Source organism: Ornithorhynchus anatinus, chromosome 7, assembly GCF_004115215.2.
Source record: "Ornithorhynchus anatinus isolate Pmale09 chromosome 7, mOrnAna1.pri.v4, whole genome shotgun sequence".
Classification (NCBI taxonomy): Eukaryota; Metazoa; Chordata; class Mammalia; order Monotremata; family Ornithorhynchidae; genus Ornithorhynchus; species Ornithorhynchus anatinus.
The window spans coordinates 4,112,764-4,134,674 of NC_041734.1; the positions used below are offsets into that span (position 1 = coordinate 4,112,764).

The 21,911-nt window shown below is 38.1% G+C and overlaps 1 protein-coding gene across 2 annotated transcripts in view; it reads right to left on the minus strand.

Moving 5' to 3' along the window:
- Positions 1-4,255: 4,255 nt before the first annotated feature.
- LOC100079213 (serine/threonine-protein kinase Sgk3) overlaps positions 4,256-21,911 on the minus strand; it is a 45,606-nt gene continuing 27,950 nt past the window's right edge. For both annotated transcript variants that reach the window (XM_029069065.2, XM_029069066.2), the window contains 11 exons: positions 20,679-20,728; positions 19,029-19,086; positions 17,590-17,673; positions 17,349-17,480; positions 15,926-16,038; positions 15,795-15,831; positions 15,606-15,692; positions 12,495-12,590; positions 11,466-11,621; positions 9,486-9,575; positions 4,256-8,303 (listed from right to left, as the gene is read on the minus strand). In XM_029069065.2, coding sequence (XP_028924898.1) covers positions 8,133-8,303; positions 9,486-9,575; positions 11,466-11,621; positions 12,495-12,590; positions 15,606-15,692; positions 15,795-15,831; positions 15,926-16,038; positions 17,349-17,480; positions 17,590-17,673; positions 19,029-19,086; positions 20,679-20,728 — 1,074 coding nt within the window. In that variant the 3' untranslated portion in view covers positions 4,256-8,132. The remainder of the gene's footprint in view (positions 8,304-9,485; positions 9,576-11,465; positions 11,622-12,494; positions 12,591-15,605; positions 15,693-15,794; positions 15,832-15,925; positions 16,039-17,348; positions 17,481-17,589; positions 17,674-19,028; positions 19,087-20,678; positions 20,729-21,911) is intronic.

Genomic DNA, 21,911 nt, shown 5'->3' on the forward strand with positions numbered 1-21,911 from the left:
GCGGGGCCGGGATTCGAACTCATGACCTCTGACTCCCAAACCCGTGTTCTTTCCACTGAGCCACCATGCTTCTCTATGTTGGTAGTTGTTAAGCGCTTACTACGTGCAGAGCACTGTACTAAGCGCTGGGGTAGATATAAGGTAATCAGGTTGTCCCACGTGAGGCTCATGGTTAATCCCCATTTAACAGGCGAGGTAACTGAGGCACAGAAAAGAGAAGTGACTTGCCCACAGTCACACAGCTGACAAGTGGCATAGCAGGGATTCAAACCCATGACCTCTGATTCCCAAGCCCAGGCTCTTTCCACTGAGCCATGAGGTCATTGAGGCCCACCTATCTGCTGTGTGGCCCTGGGCAAGTCACTATATTTCTCTCCACCATGGTTACCTTCTGTGGAAAGAGCCCAGGCTTGGGAGTCAGAGGTTACGGGTTCAAATGCCCACTCTGCCCCTTGTCAGCTGTGTGACTGTGGGCAAGTCACTTCACTTCTCTGGGCCTCAGTGACCTCATCTGTAAAATGGGGATGAAGATTGTGAGCCTCACGTGGGACAACCTGATTACCCTGTATCTACCCCAGCGCTTAGAACAGTGCTCTGCACATAGTAAGCACTTAACAAATACTATTATTATTATTAAAATGGGGACTAAGATGGTGTTTAGTGGTAAGAGCCCGGGCTTGGGAGTCAGAGGTCATGGATTCTAATCCTGCCTCTCCCGCTTGTCAGCTGTGTGACCATGGGCAAGTCACTTCACTTCTCTGTGCCTCCATTCCCTCATCTGTAAAATGGGGATGAAGACTGTGAGCCCTACTTGGGACAACCTGATTACCTTGTATCAACCCCAGCGCTTAGTACAGTGCTTGGCACATAGTAAACACTTAAATACCGACATTATTAATCCCGCCTCCCTCACGTCAGCTGTGTGACCTTGGTCTAGTCACTTCACTTCTCTGTGCCTAAATTCCCTTATCTGGAAAATGGAGGTTAAGACTGTGACCCCCACGTGGGGCAACCTGATTACCTTGAATCTACTCCAGCACTTCGAATAATAATAATAATAATAATAATAATTACGGTATTTATTAAGCGCTTACTACGTGCTGAGCACTGTTCTAAACGCTGGGGTAGATAGAGGGTAATCAGATTCTCCCAAGTTGGGCTCAGTTTTTAACCCCCATTTTTACAGATGAGGTAACTGAGGCCCAGAGAAGTTAAGTGACTTACCCAAGGTCACACAGCAGACAAGTGGCAGAGCCAGGATTAGAACCCACGACCTCTTCTGACTCCCAGGCCCGTGTTCCTTCCACTAAGCCATGCTGCTTCTCTAGAACAGTGCTTGGCACATAGTAAGCACTTAATACCAACATTATTATTATTGTGAGCCCCTGGTGTGGGACAGGGACTGTGTCCAAACTCATCCAACTTGCCTCTGCCACAGGTCTTGGCATATAGAAAGTGCTTAACAAGTACCATTATTATCCCATCATCACCCCCTTACACCACTTCAATTTTATAGAGGAATTAGTTGCTCTAAAACTACAACAAACTCAAAATTGGTTTATCACACACAAACCCAAACAGTGAAACACTCAAATACAATCAAATGAATGAAAAAAAATCCTCTGTATTCCCCTCTCACTAGGTTTTATTCCAACTACCAGCCCAGGACTTGGAACCAACCACACATTTAAGTACTCACAATCACTTGTAATATTTTGGTACATATCTCATTACTATTTAAGCACTCACCTACATATTTTTCCTTCTCCCTTCTATCTGTAAATTAAAAACTGCCATCTCACTGAGGGCAGGGACATTATTGAACTCTCTCAAGCATTTAGTACAGCTCAATGAAAACTACTGATTTGTTTGCCGATTTGCTGTTAATCGATGCCACTGGCAATGATATTTTATCTCTGGGTGTGGCCCAAAGAACTGCTGCATGTGCCTAGTTCTGCTGGCAGGGTTAATGAAAGATTGTCATCATTTTCTCCAAAAACACTTGCTTGATATACTAGATGAGTATCGCTGAATTTGCCTTCTATTTGAAAATTCTTCTGATTCCCTTTTTGGCGTCATCTTGAGAAATTTAGCCCAAAGAACTGTGAAGTGCACTTTAAAGAAAGCTGCCCACGTGCGAGTATCTCCAGAAAGATCTGATGAGCCCAGAGAGAAAGAGAAGTTTGCCATAAAGTATTAGAGTTTGCAGAAATGAATGCTTTATTTTCGGGAGAAATGCAGACTTTGATGAAACTTTACAACACAGTAAGATTCTGTGCAAAAGATTTTTCTTTTTAAAACTCCACAAAAGAGCCTGATTTGCACCACCATTTGTTTGAATGACTACAACAATTTGCCGGTTAAACAAATACCATAACGTAAGAGGAACAGCATGGCTTAGTGGCTAGAGCACGGGCTTGGAATCAAATGGACCTGATTCCAATCCCAGCTCCACCACTTGTCTGCTGTGTGACCTTGGGCATGTTATTTAACTTCTCTATACTTCAGTCGCCTCATCTGTAAATAGGGATTAAGACTGTGAGCTCCACATGGCACATGGACAGTGTTCAACTTGATTAGCTTGTATTCAGTCATTCACTCATATCTACCAAAGTGCTTAGTACAATACTTGGCACATTTTAAGCACTTAAATACCATAAAAAATGCATGTCCAGAGAACCAAAAAGTGGTTGCTTTCCAGGTACTAAGGAAAAAGTCTCAACAATTGAGCAGAATTGGTTCTAAACTAGACAATGCAGAGTTTGAACAATTTCTGGGCAGTTCAGAGTATCAAAAATGGACCCTTTTCCATCTCAATGTCATTATCAATGCCAATGATAATGCCAATTTTAAACTTGTTGCCTGTATTTTAAAAAAAAACACCAAACCTCTTCTTAAAGCCTGATTTACACCCTCAGCTTGCAGGTCTAGAGTGATTAGTGAAGTCTCAATTTCCCAGACACAAAATATCTGACTCAGCTGTTAATGTCAGCAACTTTCAGTTGTGCCTTACCTGAGGAAAGAAACCCAAGAAACCATTAGCCATTTCATCCCTTGCAATTTGCTCTTTTCGGCCCATGTTACAAAAATGAAATATTACTAATCATCTTGTGATTGAGTTATTCATTTATTCAATAGTATTTATTGAGCACTTACTATGTGCCGAGCACTGTACTAAGCGCTTGGAATGTACAATTTGGCAACAGTTGGAGACAATCCCTGCCCAATGACGGGCTCACTACCATCTAAGTTGGTCTACTATTTCGCAGCTACTCATTTGTCCTGGGACTATATCTTTGCCAGTATGAGAAGCAGCGTGGCCTAATGGAAAAAGCCTAAGATTGTGAGTCAGAGAACCTCGGTTCTAAACCCCTCTCTACTGAGAAGCATCATGGCTCAGTGGAAAGAGCCTGGGCTTGGGAGTTAGAGGTCATGGGTTCGAATGCTGGGTCTGCCACTTGTCAGCTGTGTGACTGTGGGCAAGTCACTTAACTTCTCTGTGCCTCAGATACCTCATCCGTAAAAATGGGGATTAAGACTGAGAGCCTCACGTGGGACAACCTGATTACCCTGTATCTACCCCAGCGCTCAGAACAGTGCTCTGTACATAGTAAGCGCTTAACAAATATCAACATTATTATTATTATTTGCCTGCTGGGTGACCTTGGGCAAGTTACTTAACTTCTTTGTTGCTCAGTTTCCTCAACTGTAAAATAAGGATTTAAAACTCATGCTCTTTCCTACAACAACTGTGAGTACCATGTGGGACTGGGACTGTGTCTGACCTGATTATCTTGTATCTACCCCAATCTTTAGTACAATGGCTGGCATGTAACAGATCCCATGATGTTATTATGACTCACAATCCCTCCCTTTGTTTTTGCTATTTACAAAACCTGTCACGGACTTCAATTTTGGGTCTTGGTCTTATGATCTTCTTGGTTCAATAAATAAATGGCACTTACTGACCCAAAACCCATTTCACTTCATAGTCTGATAATTACATTAGTTTTAAGAAGGAAATTGCTTCTGGCATCTTCTTACAATTGTTTTGTATACTAGGTTGAAAAGTCAGATTTAGTCTAATTTAAAATTTCTGTCACCAGTTTTTATCAAGACTGATTGTATATAAAACACACCTGAAATCTGGTTTCAAGACTTCTTCCTCCTCTCCCATCTCCTGCTTCTGTCTTTTCTATAATTCATTTTCACTGTAGTGAAGTCATGCAGTACAATCAATGCTATAGAGTCCATCAAAAATTTGAAAATTATCAAGCGTTTATTTACTTATATTAGGCATAGAAATTATACAAAAACCAAATGCATATCATATATACATCCACAGTACCTACTGCTGAAATACAATATTTATTATGCTGATTTGTTAAGTGTGAGTATCACATTGAACTGTATTATAAAACGTTTTTTAACTGGGGAATTAAGTTTCATTCAAACCAAATCATTGCACTACTGTACACAGCTGACTAGGGAATATCAGAGAAAGTAATGCAATTGAAATGTTTTCATGAAAGGCCACTGTAAAATCGATATAATTTTATCTTTTGCACCAATTAAATATTATTAGGATGTGATCCCAAAAAACCCTCTAATTTACTCCAATTACACTCAGCTATTAGCTTCTATTGAGAAACAAGTAAATACAAACAAAAATTCAAGATTAAAATAACTTAAATGACCCAATTTTTCAGTATATAACCTTTTGATTTTAACATGATCAGCATACAAAAGACAGACATACCCAAGCAATTTTTCTTTACTGAGCCATTTTTAGGATTAACAAACTAAAAACCTTAACTTCATGATGAGCAAATACGCTGATTTTTCAGAAAAGGTACATTTTTACAAATCTAAGGATATAATTTATACATAGAAAAGCCACCACTTTATGAAAGACATGAAAAATGTGACTACTTCTGTAGGAAACAAACCAACTGCTCATTATTATTATTTTTTTGGGCGGGGGGGAGAATTAACATAGACGTTTCACATCACTAAAATCCACATGGGTAAATCATCTCTTTCAATGCAGTAAATACTGCTCTAAAGGCCTGAAAGCATTAAATACGTCTAAGAGCAGTTGACTTCTTTCTCAGATCATTCAAACTCATCAAAGAAAAAATCCTGCTTCTATCACATTTTTTTCTATTTCTTATCTTTGACTGAATTATAGAAAAGCTACAATAATATATTTGAAATCAGCTAATAAAAGAATTTTGTGGCATCCCAACTAATTGTTATGGAATGATTATGCTGTCCTACTCTGAGAAAAAGGACTTGAAATTTGATGAACACAAACTGAAAGCCATGCAGCAATAACCTACACTTCATACTCATCAAAAAGAAAATGGAAAATGTAGGACTTTCTTCAGTTGCAATATTAAAAATGATGCTTTATTTTTTGTAATCGATAGGTGAACTATACCTCCTCACCTACCCCAATATTCTCTGGTGCTTTTTCATACAAATATACTGGCAGCAGTGGCTGAGGGAGGTGAAGATCTGTATTTCCTTGAGTCCAACTGGCTAGGAAGGAAAAGGAAGGAAGAATAGACCAGGGAAATGTGTAATGTGTAGACCCTATGTACTCCGACAAGTCTGAGTTAAGGACCACTATGGGAGCCTAACATTCACAAAATCCAGTACTCTATAACAGATTATAAATTCTTCCTTTGACCAAGTGACAGATCTTTGGTCTCCTTAAGTACAGATCTTTACATTCTCCACCCAGAGTTTAATGAACCAAGAGTTGAGTGGGCATCTATGTGTTTGACTCACAATATTATAAGCATTTCTACAGTAATAATAAAAATTTCCCTAAATGCATATGCAAAACAGTACACACTTCTCAAAAAGATGTTTTTCAAAGTTCTGTAATACTTTTTGGAGTTCTGGAAATGATTGTGAAAAAAGGAATGACTATGACATGATATAGGCATTAACCTAATAAGGGGATAAAGAGAAATAGCAGAGTACAGTGAAGGAAAAAAAGAAGATATCACAAAAACACATTCACCCAACAAATACCCAGAAGGAATGTTAGTGAATTTTCAATTAATTCCTTAGTTTAACTTGGTAAAAAACAAATATTAAATAAGTCACCTATTCAAAAGGCACAAACAACTAAAGGTGTCTTAACACAAATACACAGGGCTCTTGAGAGATGGGTGAGGGGGGTCCTCCCTGAAACATGAAGAGACTTCTCTCTGCATCTTAAGAATATTGACCAATGATGATCTAATAATGTCTACTAAGAGTAGTCTAAGGATATATTAGTTGTAAAGATGTTACTTTTTGCAAACATTTTACTAGAAATGCTACAATAACCATTCATTTCTGTTCAGCTATAAGTTAGCATTATTCTTATTTTTAGTTTCATTATATTACAAACTAATTTTCACAGCTGCTATCAAAACTACATATATTGCACTTTCATTTTTGGCAGTTCAGTTAAAGAGTAGCAAGTCAAAACAAATCCTGCAGGTAGTAACAGTATCCATTTTGATCTACAATAAGCAAAAAGCTTTTATATAAAAGCAGCATTTACAGTAGTGCCAGGCAAACTCAGATATTTACAGACAGTGTAGGTATTAAAACATTACTCCTTTTTATAAAATTATTCTGTAATTGGAAGCAACTCTTTCAAGATGTAGCTGTATCACTAATTTGTGCAAAATAGGCTTTGCTTTTTTCCCCAACATTCTGCAGAACTGGGTTTTTTTTTCTTTGGACAGAGATTTGGTAATTTGGATTATTAATGATTAAAATTCCAAGGCAGCAATTAGGGAGAATTTGAATTAATTAAGGATGCTCTTTTGCAACACAGAACCACCAGGTCTTGTAAAAATTTGTACATTTCAATTCGAAATCAAGGAATAGGAATCCAAGCTTCTAATTCTCCTAAGCCTGCAGTTAGTTTCTGTACTGAAAATACTAATGGTAAAAATAATTTCAATGCCTTTGCCAAGATTTTAAGATCAACTATGTTATGATTTTTCCAAGAAATATAGAAGAAAAACTAGTGTGTGTTTAGGTATTTACCCATACATGTGCTTTACGTGACTTTCATACATTTCTTGGGATTTATACTATTTTGTGAAATTACATAGTTTGCACTGCTTTAATAGTTATCTGGGGTGCTGGTCTGAGACTCAATTAAGCAAGTCCAGTGCCTCTAGACAAAAATAATTTAAAATGCATAACAGGCATTTTCATATGGTGGCTAAGAATATTAGGATGATGCTCTCCCCACTACCTAACTGCTGTGCTTAGGGACATATACAAAAGGGGGGCATATAAAGAGTCAGAAGAAAAAAATTAACTAGAATTTGTTCTAGATATGATATCAAAACTAGTGCTTGGCAATCATCATACATTAGCCCTTTAAATTTTGGGAGATTCTTCACACCAAATCAAAATGCTTTTCAATTTCCCTTTCCCTAGAAAGAAAAGTTCATTTTACCAATGTGAGCTACAGTGTGTTAACAACCTAGAATTTATATTCCCAACCACTTACAGATCTGCAGAATGAAAGGTTATTCAAAGTTTTAAAACTAAATGGGGAGTTGAGCACTTTCTCTTTCCTTTTAATACTGTCAAGTAATGAATGCTTATAAATGATTTGACATGAAAAAATTATCCTCTTTATAAACTGCAACCTACAAAAAAGACAATTGCATAGTTATGATTTAAGCACAAAGTTACTACAGTGATAAAGGCATTAACGTACTCAATTGTGCAACTTGTTAAAGACAGCCAATCCTGGGTAGGTAATACTGTAAACCTAGAAGGGGAAAACAGTCTAAAGCAAAATATTTTTGCTTAAAAACAGATTAATGTAAAGAATAGTACACTTTTAAAGTCTTCATTTAAAAATAATTTTACAAAGAAGTAATAAAGTTTAAATCCCAAACATAGCTCTCTCAAATGCCTTATTTCCCTACATACAGCAGATCCCTCCCAGCCCCAAAAAAAACCCTTCTTCCACATTTCCAACTTGACATATAAAAATGAGGCACTAGAAAGACATTTTTGAAAAAGTTCACACCCTCTGAGGAATTTCAGTCCCATCCTTAGGCTAGTACTTATTCAGTGTTTGCTGAATGGCAAGTGACCTACAAAAATAAGTCTTCAGAAGGGGGTGCATAAGAGAAACCAACAAATGCATCATCTGCTTCCAGTACACTGGCATTTACTATTGAATAGTCAGAGGACACACAGACAGAGTATGGAACCATTTCTTCAGTAAATGTTGCATCAAAGTTCCTGATATCATCTGGTCCAACCTAAAATATTGAAAGCACACCATTATTTGTGTTTCACCTGCTTTTTATTCAGTCATTTCAAACATCTCCATACAATAAAAGGGAATTATCATCTGGGTCACCCCTTAAAGCCCTGTGGTTGGATAGAATGTAGCTTCTGGAGTTAGGGCACAGAGGTCATGCATAAAGCTAAATTTCTGCTCCAAACCTAAGAACAATTACTTGGCCTGCTAGGGTTTAGTGTGTTCCTTCTTCCAGGCTGATAGCAGCAAGCCCTTCCTAAGGAAAATACTGCACTCCACTCCTCATCTTTATTTCTGTCATAACACCACAAAGCAGGGATTTTTCCACTACGGAAACTTAAAATTCATTCATGAAAAGTTTATATCGGCTTCTGAATAAACTGAAAATGAAGACCTTTTCATTACATGTTTTAGAGAGAAACTTGTTGAGGAACAAGGATTCTTTTCACATTGTGCAGCTCTCTGGACAAGAAACCAGTTGTGCCTCTCATTATAGAGAGGCAATGTGTCTGTTATATTATTGGGTTGTACTCTCCCGAGCCCCTAGTACAGTGCTCTGCACACAGTAAGCGCTCAATAAATACAACTGATTGATTGCACATTCATGTGGCTTTAACAAAATAAGTGCTATGATTCAATTTCTTAATTTCTCTTTAGCACAGGCCCTTTAAGAATGCAATCTTGCATTGAAGGAGAACTGACTATACACACCTTTCTCTATTTTCACTCTCCCTTCACTTTGCTTTTATCTTCACTGTCCCCGACTAAAATTCCCAATCACTACTTTTGAAGAAATAGGAAGAAAATTATTTTTTAATCAACAGATGGGGGAAAAAAAGATGAAGGATTCTGCTAAAAGTGACCAGGAATTACAACGCAGAAGGTACAACCCAACACAGAGAAGAAATATTTTCACTGTAGAAGAATGAAATCCCTAAAATAATTCCAGTATTAATTTAGCTACTTATTAACGACAACTAATGAACATAATAATCCAGGCTATGTCTTATACAGGGATGATGATGATTAGCTTTGGCTCGACCCATTCCTCAAAAGATCTGCCCCAAGTACTGACCCCTTAACCTCTGAGAATTACTGAAATTAGATCCAAGGAGGCATGGCTGCATACCAGACTGACATAGAACAAGAGATCTAGGAGACACGAATATCTTAAACTTACCACATTTGGATTAAATGGTGGTGGAATCTTCTTCTGTACCAAATCAGTCCAACTGAGTGATTCAAAGAAGGGATGATTCTGAATTTCAACCTAGAAGATGGGGACAATAACTGTGAATTCTTTCTACAGAAGATAAAAGGGGTTATAATAATAATTTGAGGAAAATACATCTGCCTGCCTGAAAATTAGGAGATCTCAATAGTAGGGTTGGAGAAATACTCAAGGCCAGGACTTCTGGCTCTATTCTCAGGGAGACGCTCTGGTTGGCATGATGTAATCTAGAAGCTGGGAACACATGATGTGTTTACAGCTACTTCTCCATGCACACACTACTTCAATCTGCTTTTGATTTATGGAATGTGAGGTGCATTAATAAGAAATGTATGGCTCTGGGCAAAATACGATTCCCAGTTTAACTGTGGCACCAAATCTAAAAACTGGGATCTTAAAAATCAGTTGGGGATACAAACAGTATGAGCCAGATCACTTTCAGAACCTTGGAAAGTCTAGTTAGGAAATCTTTCCAGAACCAGGAACCCACACACACTGGACACTTGTTTATCTCCCCTGACACTTACATACAATGCACTGTTGATGCCAGTGTTGGTTTTTTTCCAGGATTCCTTACTGTACACCAGAATGTAAACTGCTACTTAGCTCCCAAAGCTACTAACCCAGTACCTATTAATTCACCATCATTTCTCAATTCAGGTTTAAGGCAGAATGGTGTGTGAGGACAAAGGAATGGGGAGAAAACACATTTTTAAAAGCCTCACATGTCAAGTATATTTTTTAAAAAGCTTTGCCAACAGAAAACTGCAGTGTTTCTGTGTCTGCTATAATGAAACCCTGGTTGGAGTGCTATCACTTGCCACACTGTTTCAAATATGAATACGGTAAAATTGCACAAATTAGGACCCCATTAATTCAGAATTTGCGATCATTCACTTTTCAAGGGACAACACTATAAATTTAGGATTTACTGAAAAACAGTCAGAGACCGTGGCTGCCGCAGAGCCACAAGATGGGGGAGATGAGAAAAGGGAAAAAAAAAGTCAGGAGTGAGCATCTGATCTGAGTTTTCAGTCAGTCCTGAATTCCCTTGAACTCCCTTGCAGAGGAGGCCCATTTAGAGGAGCAGCATCCGTATAATGACCTTGACAGGAGAAAAAATTGAATAGTCCCATCTTCCTGGATCCATGCTATACTAATTTTTCACTCTAAGAAACTTTTGTCAGGGCTTGCCTGTGGAATTCATCTTGTTCCTAGAAACTTTAAAGGATCTGGATTAAATGGGGACACTGAATATGCAGGATGAACAACTCAGATATTTACTCTGAGGAAGAGAAGGAAATATAGTACCAAACTAATTTTAGAAGATATTTTAAAAACTCAGATTTTTCACCAATTCTAAGCTTCCCCCACTTTATTCCAAATTAAAAGGTTTAACTGGCCTAACATTTAATTATTTGCAGTGAGTGTTCCTCTAAAGCCTCTACCAGAAACTTTTAGCTGATAAACCAAAAGCACCTAAAAAATTACTTTGTATATTTCTAACTATTGATATGGGATTTTTTTCTCTCTGCATATATTACAAACTAAAACTAACCCTTCCTTCTATTGCAACTTTCTGGAGTAGGAAATTTTCCATCTTTAATGAAACAAAATGAATACCATCCAATCAACTTGAATTTCTTCAAAACTGCAAAAGTAACTTTATTAGATATATATATAAGAGTTCCGGGAAGATTTTTGGACATTTGGACTTTCTTTGCTGGTTATATATCTGCAATAGCAGAATTCACACATTACATATTTCATACCATCAACTATAAGATTTCAAAACTGAAACACCACTCTCTGTCATACCAACTATAACGTTTACAATTCAAGAGAACATTCAATGGCACTTCTGAAGTTGAGGCAGAGTCAAAGTGGGCACCTAAGATATTTAATAATGTTTAATTGAAGTTTACGTACAAAGTCTTCTTTAGCTCCAAGTCGATTTTGCCTATCTTTTTCTAAAAGCTCTTCCAAAATGGACCAGGCGGTAAGACTCACTCCTGCCCTCAGATTTAGGGGCTTGTGAAGAATGTTTTCATACATCTCAGCAACATCCCGGCAGTAAAAAGGAGGCTACATAAAGGGAAAATTAATTAAACAGTAAGAAATAGCCAGAAACAATTTCAAATGAAGAGGAAAAAAGAAGTCAACTGTTCAGAATTGGGTATGCAAGCTTCAGAGAAGAGGGATGATATACTACAAAATACTGGAAGATGCTTTTTTGTAATGGTGTGTGGGTGGACTGGAGTGGAATGAGGCTGAAGGTAAATTGGAGATGCAAGGTAGCTGCAGTTGGACTATGACCGGCTGTTGAAATGCAAAGGAGAGGTAAGAACTATCAAAAAACTTCTGAGGAGCAATCAGCTGGATCTTGGACCATGGATCTTGCAGGGGCAGGGACAAGAGCGACAGAAAGGATAAGGAGGCCACTCTCTAAAATGGGGAAATTGAGCAGAGGTGAGGTTTGGGATACAACCTGATGACCACAGCCTTAGACTAGTTTAAGGAGATGGCAGACATCCAAGTGGAGCTGCCCTGAGGGCTGGAAGAAACTTGAGCTTGGAGAAAAAATAAGACTCATTTGCAAGCATGAGCAGTGAGTATTCTAGGAATGTACAGAGTAAGAAGAGTAGAGGGCTAAAACTCCCCTTTAGAGATGAAGAGGAGCAGATAATATTTACACTTGCAATGTGCTTTCAAATTATTTGTTATCAATTTTAACACTTCTGAGGAACATATAAAAACTGTACAGATAAGAGTCAGTCACAGAGAAAATACTACAACCAGAATTAAAGCTAATATCATGCTAGTTTCATTTGCTCTTAGTCCATTTGTGCCAGAAACCTTTTCTTTCAAGTGTTTACTAATGGTCTTGTTACAATTCCTTAAAATAATCTATTGTAATATCAACTAAAAGAGTAAAAATGCAAATATTAGCAAACATACCAATCCATACAGCATCTCATACAGAACAGCGCCAAGACACCACCAATCTACTGTATTGTCATAGGGCTGTTTTCGGATTACTTCAGGGGCAAGGTACTAAAAGTACAAAAACATGAGATTATCAGGGTTTACTAATTACTTTAAAAATATGATTAACATTCCGATTTAAGAACCCCACTCTGGAAATTAAAAAAACGATGTCCAGACTTATTGTACTATAATCACAAAATGATTTCTACGTTTTTCAATTCTGTTTAAATTAATCCGAGCCTGAAATCATCTCTACTGACAGAGCAATGGGACTATATCATAACCAAACTTCCACTTTTCAGTTTGAGAAAATTCACTGCATCTTCAGGACATATTGGGTCTCTAATGAACTTGTGAGTGCAACTCCCAAATTTCTCTATTGCCTAAAGATAAGTTGTTTTATTGATAAATATATACGTGTATATATATACATATATATATATATAGTACGTATATGTGTGTGTGTGTATATATCATTAGCTTTAAAATAGATTATGTCTATTGGGATAATGTCTTAAAACATCAAAACTTGCTGGATATATGGTTAGAGTCATGGGTTCAAATTGTTCTGGGCTACGTTACACAAAACATGCTAATTGTCAATTGGTGGTGGTGTCAGATGAGCAAATGCACTTTTTCAACATCTTAAACGTGGGGATTTTTTCTTAAGTACAAATATTTTCTAAAATACATTGTAAGTGTGTTTGTTTTTTAAATTGGCATCTAAAGTTTTCCTTATGGATAGAAGTTAATCTTGATGTAGTTAGGCTAACAAAGTACATCTCCGCAGAATAAAGCAGTTCTGAATGTCCTTCTGAATGTCCTCCTACTACAATCAAATGGAGAGGAGCTTCTCCATCTGCATGAATTAGGAGGCTGAATTAATGTGAGCCTCATGAGGCACAGAGACTGTGTCCAACCTAATTAACATGTACCTATCCCAGCGCTTAGAACAGTGTTTGACACACAGTAATAGCTTTAACAAATATGTTAAAAAAAAATGTGGGTCAGGAATTGGGTCTGGGACTGAGACTAGGGAAAAGGTTAAACAGAAAAGCAAAAGAGTTGATTTCTCAAGGGTCAATTTGGGGCTCAGGCCTGGGCTCCAGCTCTGAGACAGATGGTTGATGTTGGGGCCCCAGTCCCACACTTCCCAGGTTGTTTTGTGGAGCTCCGTGCCCCCCAAAGACTGCCTGAAAGATAGGCCTGCAGAGCTGAAGGTAGCAGAGGGACTTGAAGATGGCCACTTGGTTGAAGCATATGTGACTGCATGCAAATGGAAACAGAAAATAGAAGCCTTGGACAAGAGAGGAACTGTAATCTTCAGACTGTTCTATTCTAGCTGAAGGAAAATTTGAGAGAAGGAATGACTGAATTTTAAAATTAAACTTCTTTCTATCCTTTTATTCTGGAACTAGTGCTTGATTTTTATAGCCAATCAAATGCTTTAGGCTCTTTGCTATTTTTCTTCAATTCCCTAAGCCTCTTGAAGATCTTTGAGAAATACACTTTTGCCCTTTTGGAACATAAATATCTATAGGTATTGTGCCTGTGGGTACTACAGTTCCAGAAATGGGCTCACAAAGCCCTATGACAGCTAGAGACAGCCACAGAGGCTGAGCTACAGAAACTACATGTGGTATTGGGAGGTCTAGTAAAATACCATTTGTAATTTAATTCATTCAATCAAAGCACTGAATTAAGTACTTGGGAGATTACAATATAACAATAAGCAGACTTATTCCCTCCCTACAAGTTCACAGTCTAGAGGGGGAGACATACATTAATATACATAATAAATGAATTAAAGATATATTTATAAGTGTTGTGTGGCTGGGAGGGGGGAAGATTGAAGGGAGTAAGTCAGGACGAAACAGAAGGGAGTGGGAGAAGAGGAGAGGAGGGTTTAACTGGGGGAGGCTTCTGAGAGATGTGCCTTCAATAAGGCTTTGAATGGGGGGACAGCAACGATTCATTCATTCAATAGTTTTACTGAGCACTTACTATGTGCAGAGCACTGTACTAAGCACTTGGAATGTACAATTCAGCAACAGAATTGTCGATCTGTCTGACACGAGGAGGGAGGGCATTCCAGGCCAGAGGCAGGATGTGGGCAAGAGGTCAGTGGCAAGATAGACAAGATTGAGGTACAGTGAGAAGGTTAGCATTAGAGGAACGAAGTGCGCGGGCTGGGTTGGAGTAGGAGATAGCAAGGTGCGCTAGGAGTGGGCAAGATGATTGAGTGTTTTAAAGCCAACAGTGAAGAGTTTTGTTTGATGTGGCAGTGCACAGGCAACCACTAAGTGTCTTGAGGAGTGGAGAAACATGGTCTGAACGTTTTTGTATGAAAATGATCCAGGCAGCAGAGTGGAGTGTAGAATGGTGTGGCGAGAGACAGGAGACAGGGAAGTCAGCAAGGAGGCTGATGCAATAATAAAGGCAGGATAGGATACTTGCTTGTATTAATTTGGTAGCAGTTCGGATGGAGAGGAAGGGACAGATATTAGCGATGTTGAGAAGGTGGAACTGACATGATTTAGGGATGGCTTGAATATGTGGGTTGAATGAGAGAGAGGAGTCAGGGATAATGCCAAAGTTACAGGCTTGTGAGACAGGAAGGATGATGGTGTCATATACAGTGATGGGAAAGTGAGCAGGAGGACAGGGTTTGAATGAGAAAATAAGTTCAGTTTTAGCCATATTAAGCTTGAGGTGATGGGAGAACATTCAAGTAGAGATGTCTTGAAGGAAGGAGGAAATGTGAGACTGTAGAGAAGGACAGATATCAGGGCTGGAGATATAGATTTGGGTATCATCTACATATAAGATCATCTACAATCCAGGAGTCATCTAAAATAAATCTTGTTAGGCTTCAATGTGGAAAAATACCCATATTTCCATGACCTTTTTAAACAAAACCCCCAAACTGCCCTTTCCCACAGCTAGCAACTCATGCTAAGAACATCTTGTTGATTGTACAACTCTGACTTAGTAAATTCCAAGCTTTCCATTCTTAATTTAACTTTAATAAACCCTTCAATTATTAAAGGCAAAGAGAGTCTCCCAGATGAGAAAATTTACCTCTGGTGTTCCACAAAAGGTTGTTGTGGTGTCAGAAATAGCAATCCCTTCTTTACAGAGTCCAAAATCTGTTAAAACCACATGCCCCTGTCAAAAACATGATACTCGTATAAAATAATGTACATAGCCATAATTCACTTATACAACTTCATATCAAAAATAGCAGAACTCAGTTTAAGAGAACATTACCAGTGAGTCCAGAAGAATATTTTCTGGTTTCAAGTCTCTATGAAAGGAAAAAAATAGGGTCATGTTACAGTCATAACTAAATAACAATATTAGTTGGAAATGGTTTCTCTTGAAATATTTTAAAGGTTTACCTGTATACAATTTTTATGGAGTGCAAATAGCCTAATGCACTGGCTATTTCAGCAGCATAAAACCTAGCTCTGTGTTCAGGAAAGGAGCGTTCTCTTTGTAAATGAAAGAACAGCTGTCAATATAAAAAAGTGAATGTTAACATTAAAGCAGAAAATGATGCAAATACATTTTACAAATGTCAGGGTTGGAATGCTGGGCATTACTTTGGAAATAAGATTGTACAAATATTTCCCCACATGTGGAACATTCTGCCTTCTCCACAGGCAACAAGCACCCTTTCTCCACTCCTTCAATGATCTCCTTAAAGCAGTCCTCCTTCACTGAACCCCTCTTTGACTTGTGTTTAATCTTTCTATTCCAAAATATTTCTGTGCAGAGATGGTCAAGCTCTATATGGCCTCAAGGAGGGATCAGGACTAGCAGGGGAATCATCACAGAGGACGCCCTAGAATTTGTATACTTTTGCCAACCAAAATAGTTCTATTTCCACATTGTGATATTTACTTTCTCTTATTTACATTAAGAGCCCATAGAGGAGCTATGGAAAGGGCAAATGTAAAATATGCACACAAAGGATTCAGCCAGAACTCATAACTGAAAGGATACTAAACTAAATAACATTCACACGAACTTGCTCTAGATAAAAGTCATAAATCCATGCCCCAGGTGTTGGTTTTGGTTTACAATGAAACTACAGTTTACATTAACCTTTCAACAAATCTTCTTGGAACACAGCTGAAGTGACTGAGGAAAGGGAAAACACCCTGATTTAGTGAATTTCTTTGACTCATTTGAGAAACATATAAAAACAACTTTCTGATTTTATGAACAATTAACCAGATTCCCCCTCAGGTACAGCAATACTCCCAGGAGGTTGGCGTGGGGATAGGGAAGAGGGAAGGAAGAAAGACGAGAGAGAACACCTTCTCTGGCTTTTAACTGACACTGGTTCACAGCTGCACCAAGAACCACTGGGCAAACAGATCACCTTGCCTTTCTCTGCACATCCCCTACAAGGATGCCAACCTGGGTTGTTTTGCTACTGGCCCTAGGGCATCTTGGGACTCCCAAGGTACTGCAGACCACTTAGGAGTTCAGGGGACTTTAGGAAACTTGTTTCAAAATTTCCAAGTGACCCCAAACAAATCTGAGAAGGAAAGGGTTTGGGCAGAACAACAGGGGAAGCTACTGCAGGTCCCACAAGGGTCTCTGAGCTGCAAACCATCCCTGTTCTTTCTGGAGGTGTCAGTAGTTGGGAGAAGGCCTTTTGAGGCTGCTCCAAACTCTTGGAGGTTCCTCAAGTAACATTGGGCTTGGGGACTCAGTCTCTGTAAGCCCTTAGCTGTGTAAAACATTTTTGTTCTAATCATTTGGTTTTTCCTAAACACTTATGTTAAGGGGTTGGGGGTGGGGGGAACTCACCTCTCCTCCATTAACAAAATCCAAAACAAAATAAAGTTTTTCTGTTGTTTGAAATGAATAATGTAATCCAACCAAAAATGGATGTTTCACATTTTGCAAGAGCACATTACGTTCAGCCATAATATGTTTTTGCTGTAAAAAAGAAAAAGATCAGCTTGGATGAGCTGCCAGTAACAATAATTTTGTGAAGGAAACAAGAGGTGTATGAAGGACCAAGACCTCATGAACTATTTCATTTTACCTCTTTCCTGTTGAGGACAATTTTTTTCTGCAACACTTTGACAGCATAAAATTTTCCATCCAGTTTCCGTTTTGCAAGAAGTACCTGCAAGATTTAAAATGCAGTTTTAATTCTTCAGTAAATACATTTTTAATAAAGCTGAAACATAAAAAGCAGGAGCTCTCCATATATGTGACCTTTTGTCTAGATCCAAGAAAAGATCTGGAAAAAAATTCATCTTTCTTGACCTTCATTTCAGCTGCCTACCTTCCGTTTTACAATCCCAATGGATCTCTCCAAACACATTCAGGTTCAAATTAAGGCTCCGATTCTCAAATTCCATTCCATCATTCCACCCTAGGGCTTCTCATTCACCTTCCTTTTTGATCCCGACTACTCTGCTCTCAAAACTAACAGTGCTATACTTTTGTCATTTGCCAGATTCCAGCTCCTAATACCAAACTTGTTCACTGCAGTTCCTAGGTCTGTAACCTTTCCCTTCTCAAATACTTATCTTTTCTTCTCTAAGCTAAATGAGGAATTCCTTCAACATTTCCACTTCTACCATATTTTCTAACTTTTTCATCATCTTTATCCTCATCTTTATCCTCATCTTTACCCCTTTCCTCCTTCCAATGCCTCACCATCCTCCTCAAGTGACAGCCAGAATCAGAATCATAATACTCCAGTCTGATGAAAGTGAACATGTACTGGAAAGGGTTGAAAGTTTCTACATTCTTTTTATGTATTCCAGTATTTTTATGGAATAAAAGCAGCTCATATTTTAACTCCAGCTCACTCTGGAAGCCATTTTGACCCATCAGTCTCTTTCCTGCCACTCCTGTACCTCAACAACTGTTGCCCAACTTGTTCTTGAGCCACTGTTCAACAAAGGACTTGCCCTAATGGACTTCATTTTGTCTCTGATTACTATAACTAACCAATGAAATTTAATTTTCTGTATATGCCTGAATTAAAACTTCATTGTTGACTGCTACATCCCGCCTCTGTCCTGGAACGCCCTCCCTCCTCAAATCTGACAATTACTCTCCCCTCCTTCAAAGCCTAATTGAGGGCACACCTCCTCCAAGAGCCCTTCCCATATGGCCCCTCCTCTCCTCTTCTCCCACTCCCTTCTGCATCACCCTGACTTCCTCCCATTGCTCTTCCCCACTCCCAACTCCACAACACGTATGTACACATCTGTAATTTATTTATTTGTAATGATGTCTGTCTTCCCCATTCTACACTATAAGCTCGTTTTGTTCAGGGAATGTGTCTGTAATTTTGTACTCTCCCAATTGCTTAGTACAATGCTCTGCACACAGTAAGCACTCAATAAATTCGACTGACTGACTGAACAAACATTCTCCCAAGGACCCTTTCCTCCTCAGGATGACAAAATCATCTTTTATTTTCAGTGAGCTTTTAGGAGGAGAGTGAGATAACAAGAAACTCACCTTGCCAAAGCTGCCTTTTCCAATAACTTTTAAGAAATCAAAGTCTGTAGGCTTAGCACTGCAATAAATTCAAAGAGATTTGGAAAAACCAAGACAGTTTTACTAAAAATGAAAGGCAGGTTGGTAAAATCTCAAAACATCATAACACATTATCAGGCTAACTTTTCCAAATCATTATGATTACAAAGTGCTGTCCATGCTGTATACATTCATGAGGATCTAGCTGAGATTTCTACTCAGTCAGTAGAGAAAACTCCAGTAATGTTGTCAGCTTAACTTCTGCCATCTCCATGGGGATGATGAGAGCCATTACCCCTAAGTTTCCAACTGAGGGGGCAAACCATTGTTTTTGCTCCCACATTCTTCTGGGCTGTACTCCAAATTGCCAACAAGATCCAAAAGCTTCTGAGCATTGCTGAAGACAGGTGTAAATAAAATTTCTGATCAGGGCTGAAATGACCCCAAATCAGAAATTTCTAATCTGACAGGTCTTTGAAATCAGTTTGCCATTCCCAAACCTCATAACACCTCATAACTCCTCCAAGGCAGAATAATTAATGGAAAGGGTGTGGGCCTAGGAGTCAGAAAATCTGGGGTCTAGGTACAGCTCTGTCAGTGTCCTGCTTCTGGGCCTCAGTTTCCTCTATCTGTGGCCTAGGGAAAATAACATCTATCTAACCACACCTCACAGGGATGCTACAAGAACAAAATGTAATAAAAAATGTGAAAGCACTTTGAAAAAATAAAACATTCTGGAGGAAAAAGAAATCATCCGTCTTTTCACACCTACACTACAGAAGCAGTGGAAGTGAGAGCAGATATCAAACTAAAACAGAACGAAAATCAAAGACAGCACCCACAGGAAAAAGCAGAGAGCATCTGATGTGTGGTATTTTTGTTTGACTGCTGAACAAAACCAATATTGTTAAACTCTGAAATAAGTCACAAGCTTTTCTAAATTTTCCATTTTTAGTCAAGCATAAAATATGGATGAACAACCCACCTGCTCTCACAATTTAAAAATTTTTCTATATAATGGTATTTGAAATGGTATTAGACACAGAAAATAAATTGATTCTCATCCAGAAAAGACATATTATAAACATCAAGACCCTTTAGATATTGAAAGAAATGGGAGGAAAATTATGATTAAAGTTGAGAAGTTGCCATATAAAAATGAGACACATTACTAGTTTGTATTACTGCTAAATACAAGCATTCATATCATTTGATCAAAATCTTGATTTTTCCAAACAGCAAAGTGTTCAAGAGAGATTACTTTTCAAAAAAAACTTTGAATATGGTGATCATTTTTCCTTGCTTATTTCCAATATATTGGTTACAAAGCAATAGTATTCTTTCTTCCAAAACAAAATACATTTCAATGTTTAAAGGACTGTAAATATGTAAATACAGATGTCATTTAATTACCTAGTTTACATCATTGTAAATTTGACTAAAAGGTCCCCACCTAAGACATCATCTAGGTTACAAAGTAAAAGAGTTTGGACTTGATGAATTTCATGTAGAAGAATGAACTCTTGTTACAATCCCAAACGTCTTCCTAAATTGGTAATAAACCACAATGCTTTCCATATAGTTTAACAGTTAAAGGGTATATACTTTTGGCTTAAAATAAATTAAACCTACTGAGGATTTCCAGATGGTCCCAAGTTGATGTTCTGTGAGGTAGAGTGTAACTGTTCAGGGAAAACAAAAACAAATAGAAATGTTCAAATGGGACAGAGGTTACATGGACAGGTCCTACAAAAAATTTTATAGCTGGAAGATAATCACTCCTTTCTGAGGTTCTTTCTCCGGTTCTCATGGACTCTTAGTGTGACACTTAGTACTTACATATTCCTCGAATCACGCACTAATAAAATAACAGGCTTGGAATTGGGTGGTATTTAGTAAAGGCTGCATGGAAATGCCTTTTTGTTCCTAAATTTTGATGCCACCAAAATGCTGGAATTGTCTGGAAGGATCATCTCCACAGTGTTATTAAGACTTGCTCTTCTAAAGGTGAAAGTTCAGCACCATCAGTACATTAACTTGTTGAGTTTGAAAGAGTCTTGTTGAGAACTTAGAGCCAGGAAGGGTTCTAGCCTAAGTTACTGGGTTGTAGTAACTTGAAGGCTCACTATCGGGTCACCAGGTGGTTAGCAATTAACAGCTACCTATTAGTACATGGTAACATTTGAGTTGCATTACTGTCTGGAGAGAGAAAACAAACCTTACATAGGTAGTAGTCCAATGGCATAATTTTAAAGATGCAAGAACCTGCCTCAATAAATAATATTCTAGTGGCCTAAAAGTTGTCAAAATTCCCTCCATTGGCATCTGGGAGATTACTGTTAGAAAAATCAACTAATTAATTAATGGCATATATTGAGGTCCTACTGAGTACAGGACCAAAATGTTTTGCTTTTAAGTCCAAGTAAAGGTAACTTATATACAATCTGTAAAGCTTCCCGTAAAGTAACGTTGTAGCATAACATCATAAAAATACGATACTAATAAGAAACTCTTTTGCCCTACTTAAAAGACAAAAGTTAAAATCAGATGAGAAATTTAATTGGCACACATACCACAGTTCTGCATGTTTAAAAAAAAAGGCACTAATTATAAGTTCCCAAACACCCTTTTTGCCTTCACTGAGACCAACTAAGCTTGAGGTGTACAGGTTAACTGTTAGAAATGGAAAAAATATTGTGCTTTGGGGAATAAGTAAAACATATTAAGTGCAAGCTCCACAAAATTCTCCAAAAGTATGTTTTCACAAGTAGAGAAGTGCAGACAGAACAATGTTAAGGAAGTGTTCTCTTCTAGCTCTAAAACTGTATTGCAAATGACAGTATGATCAGGGCAAAGGAATTATTT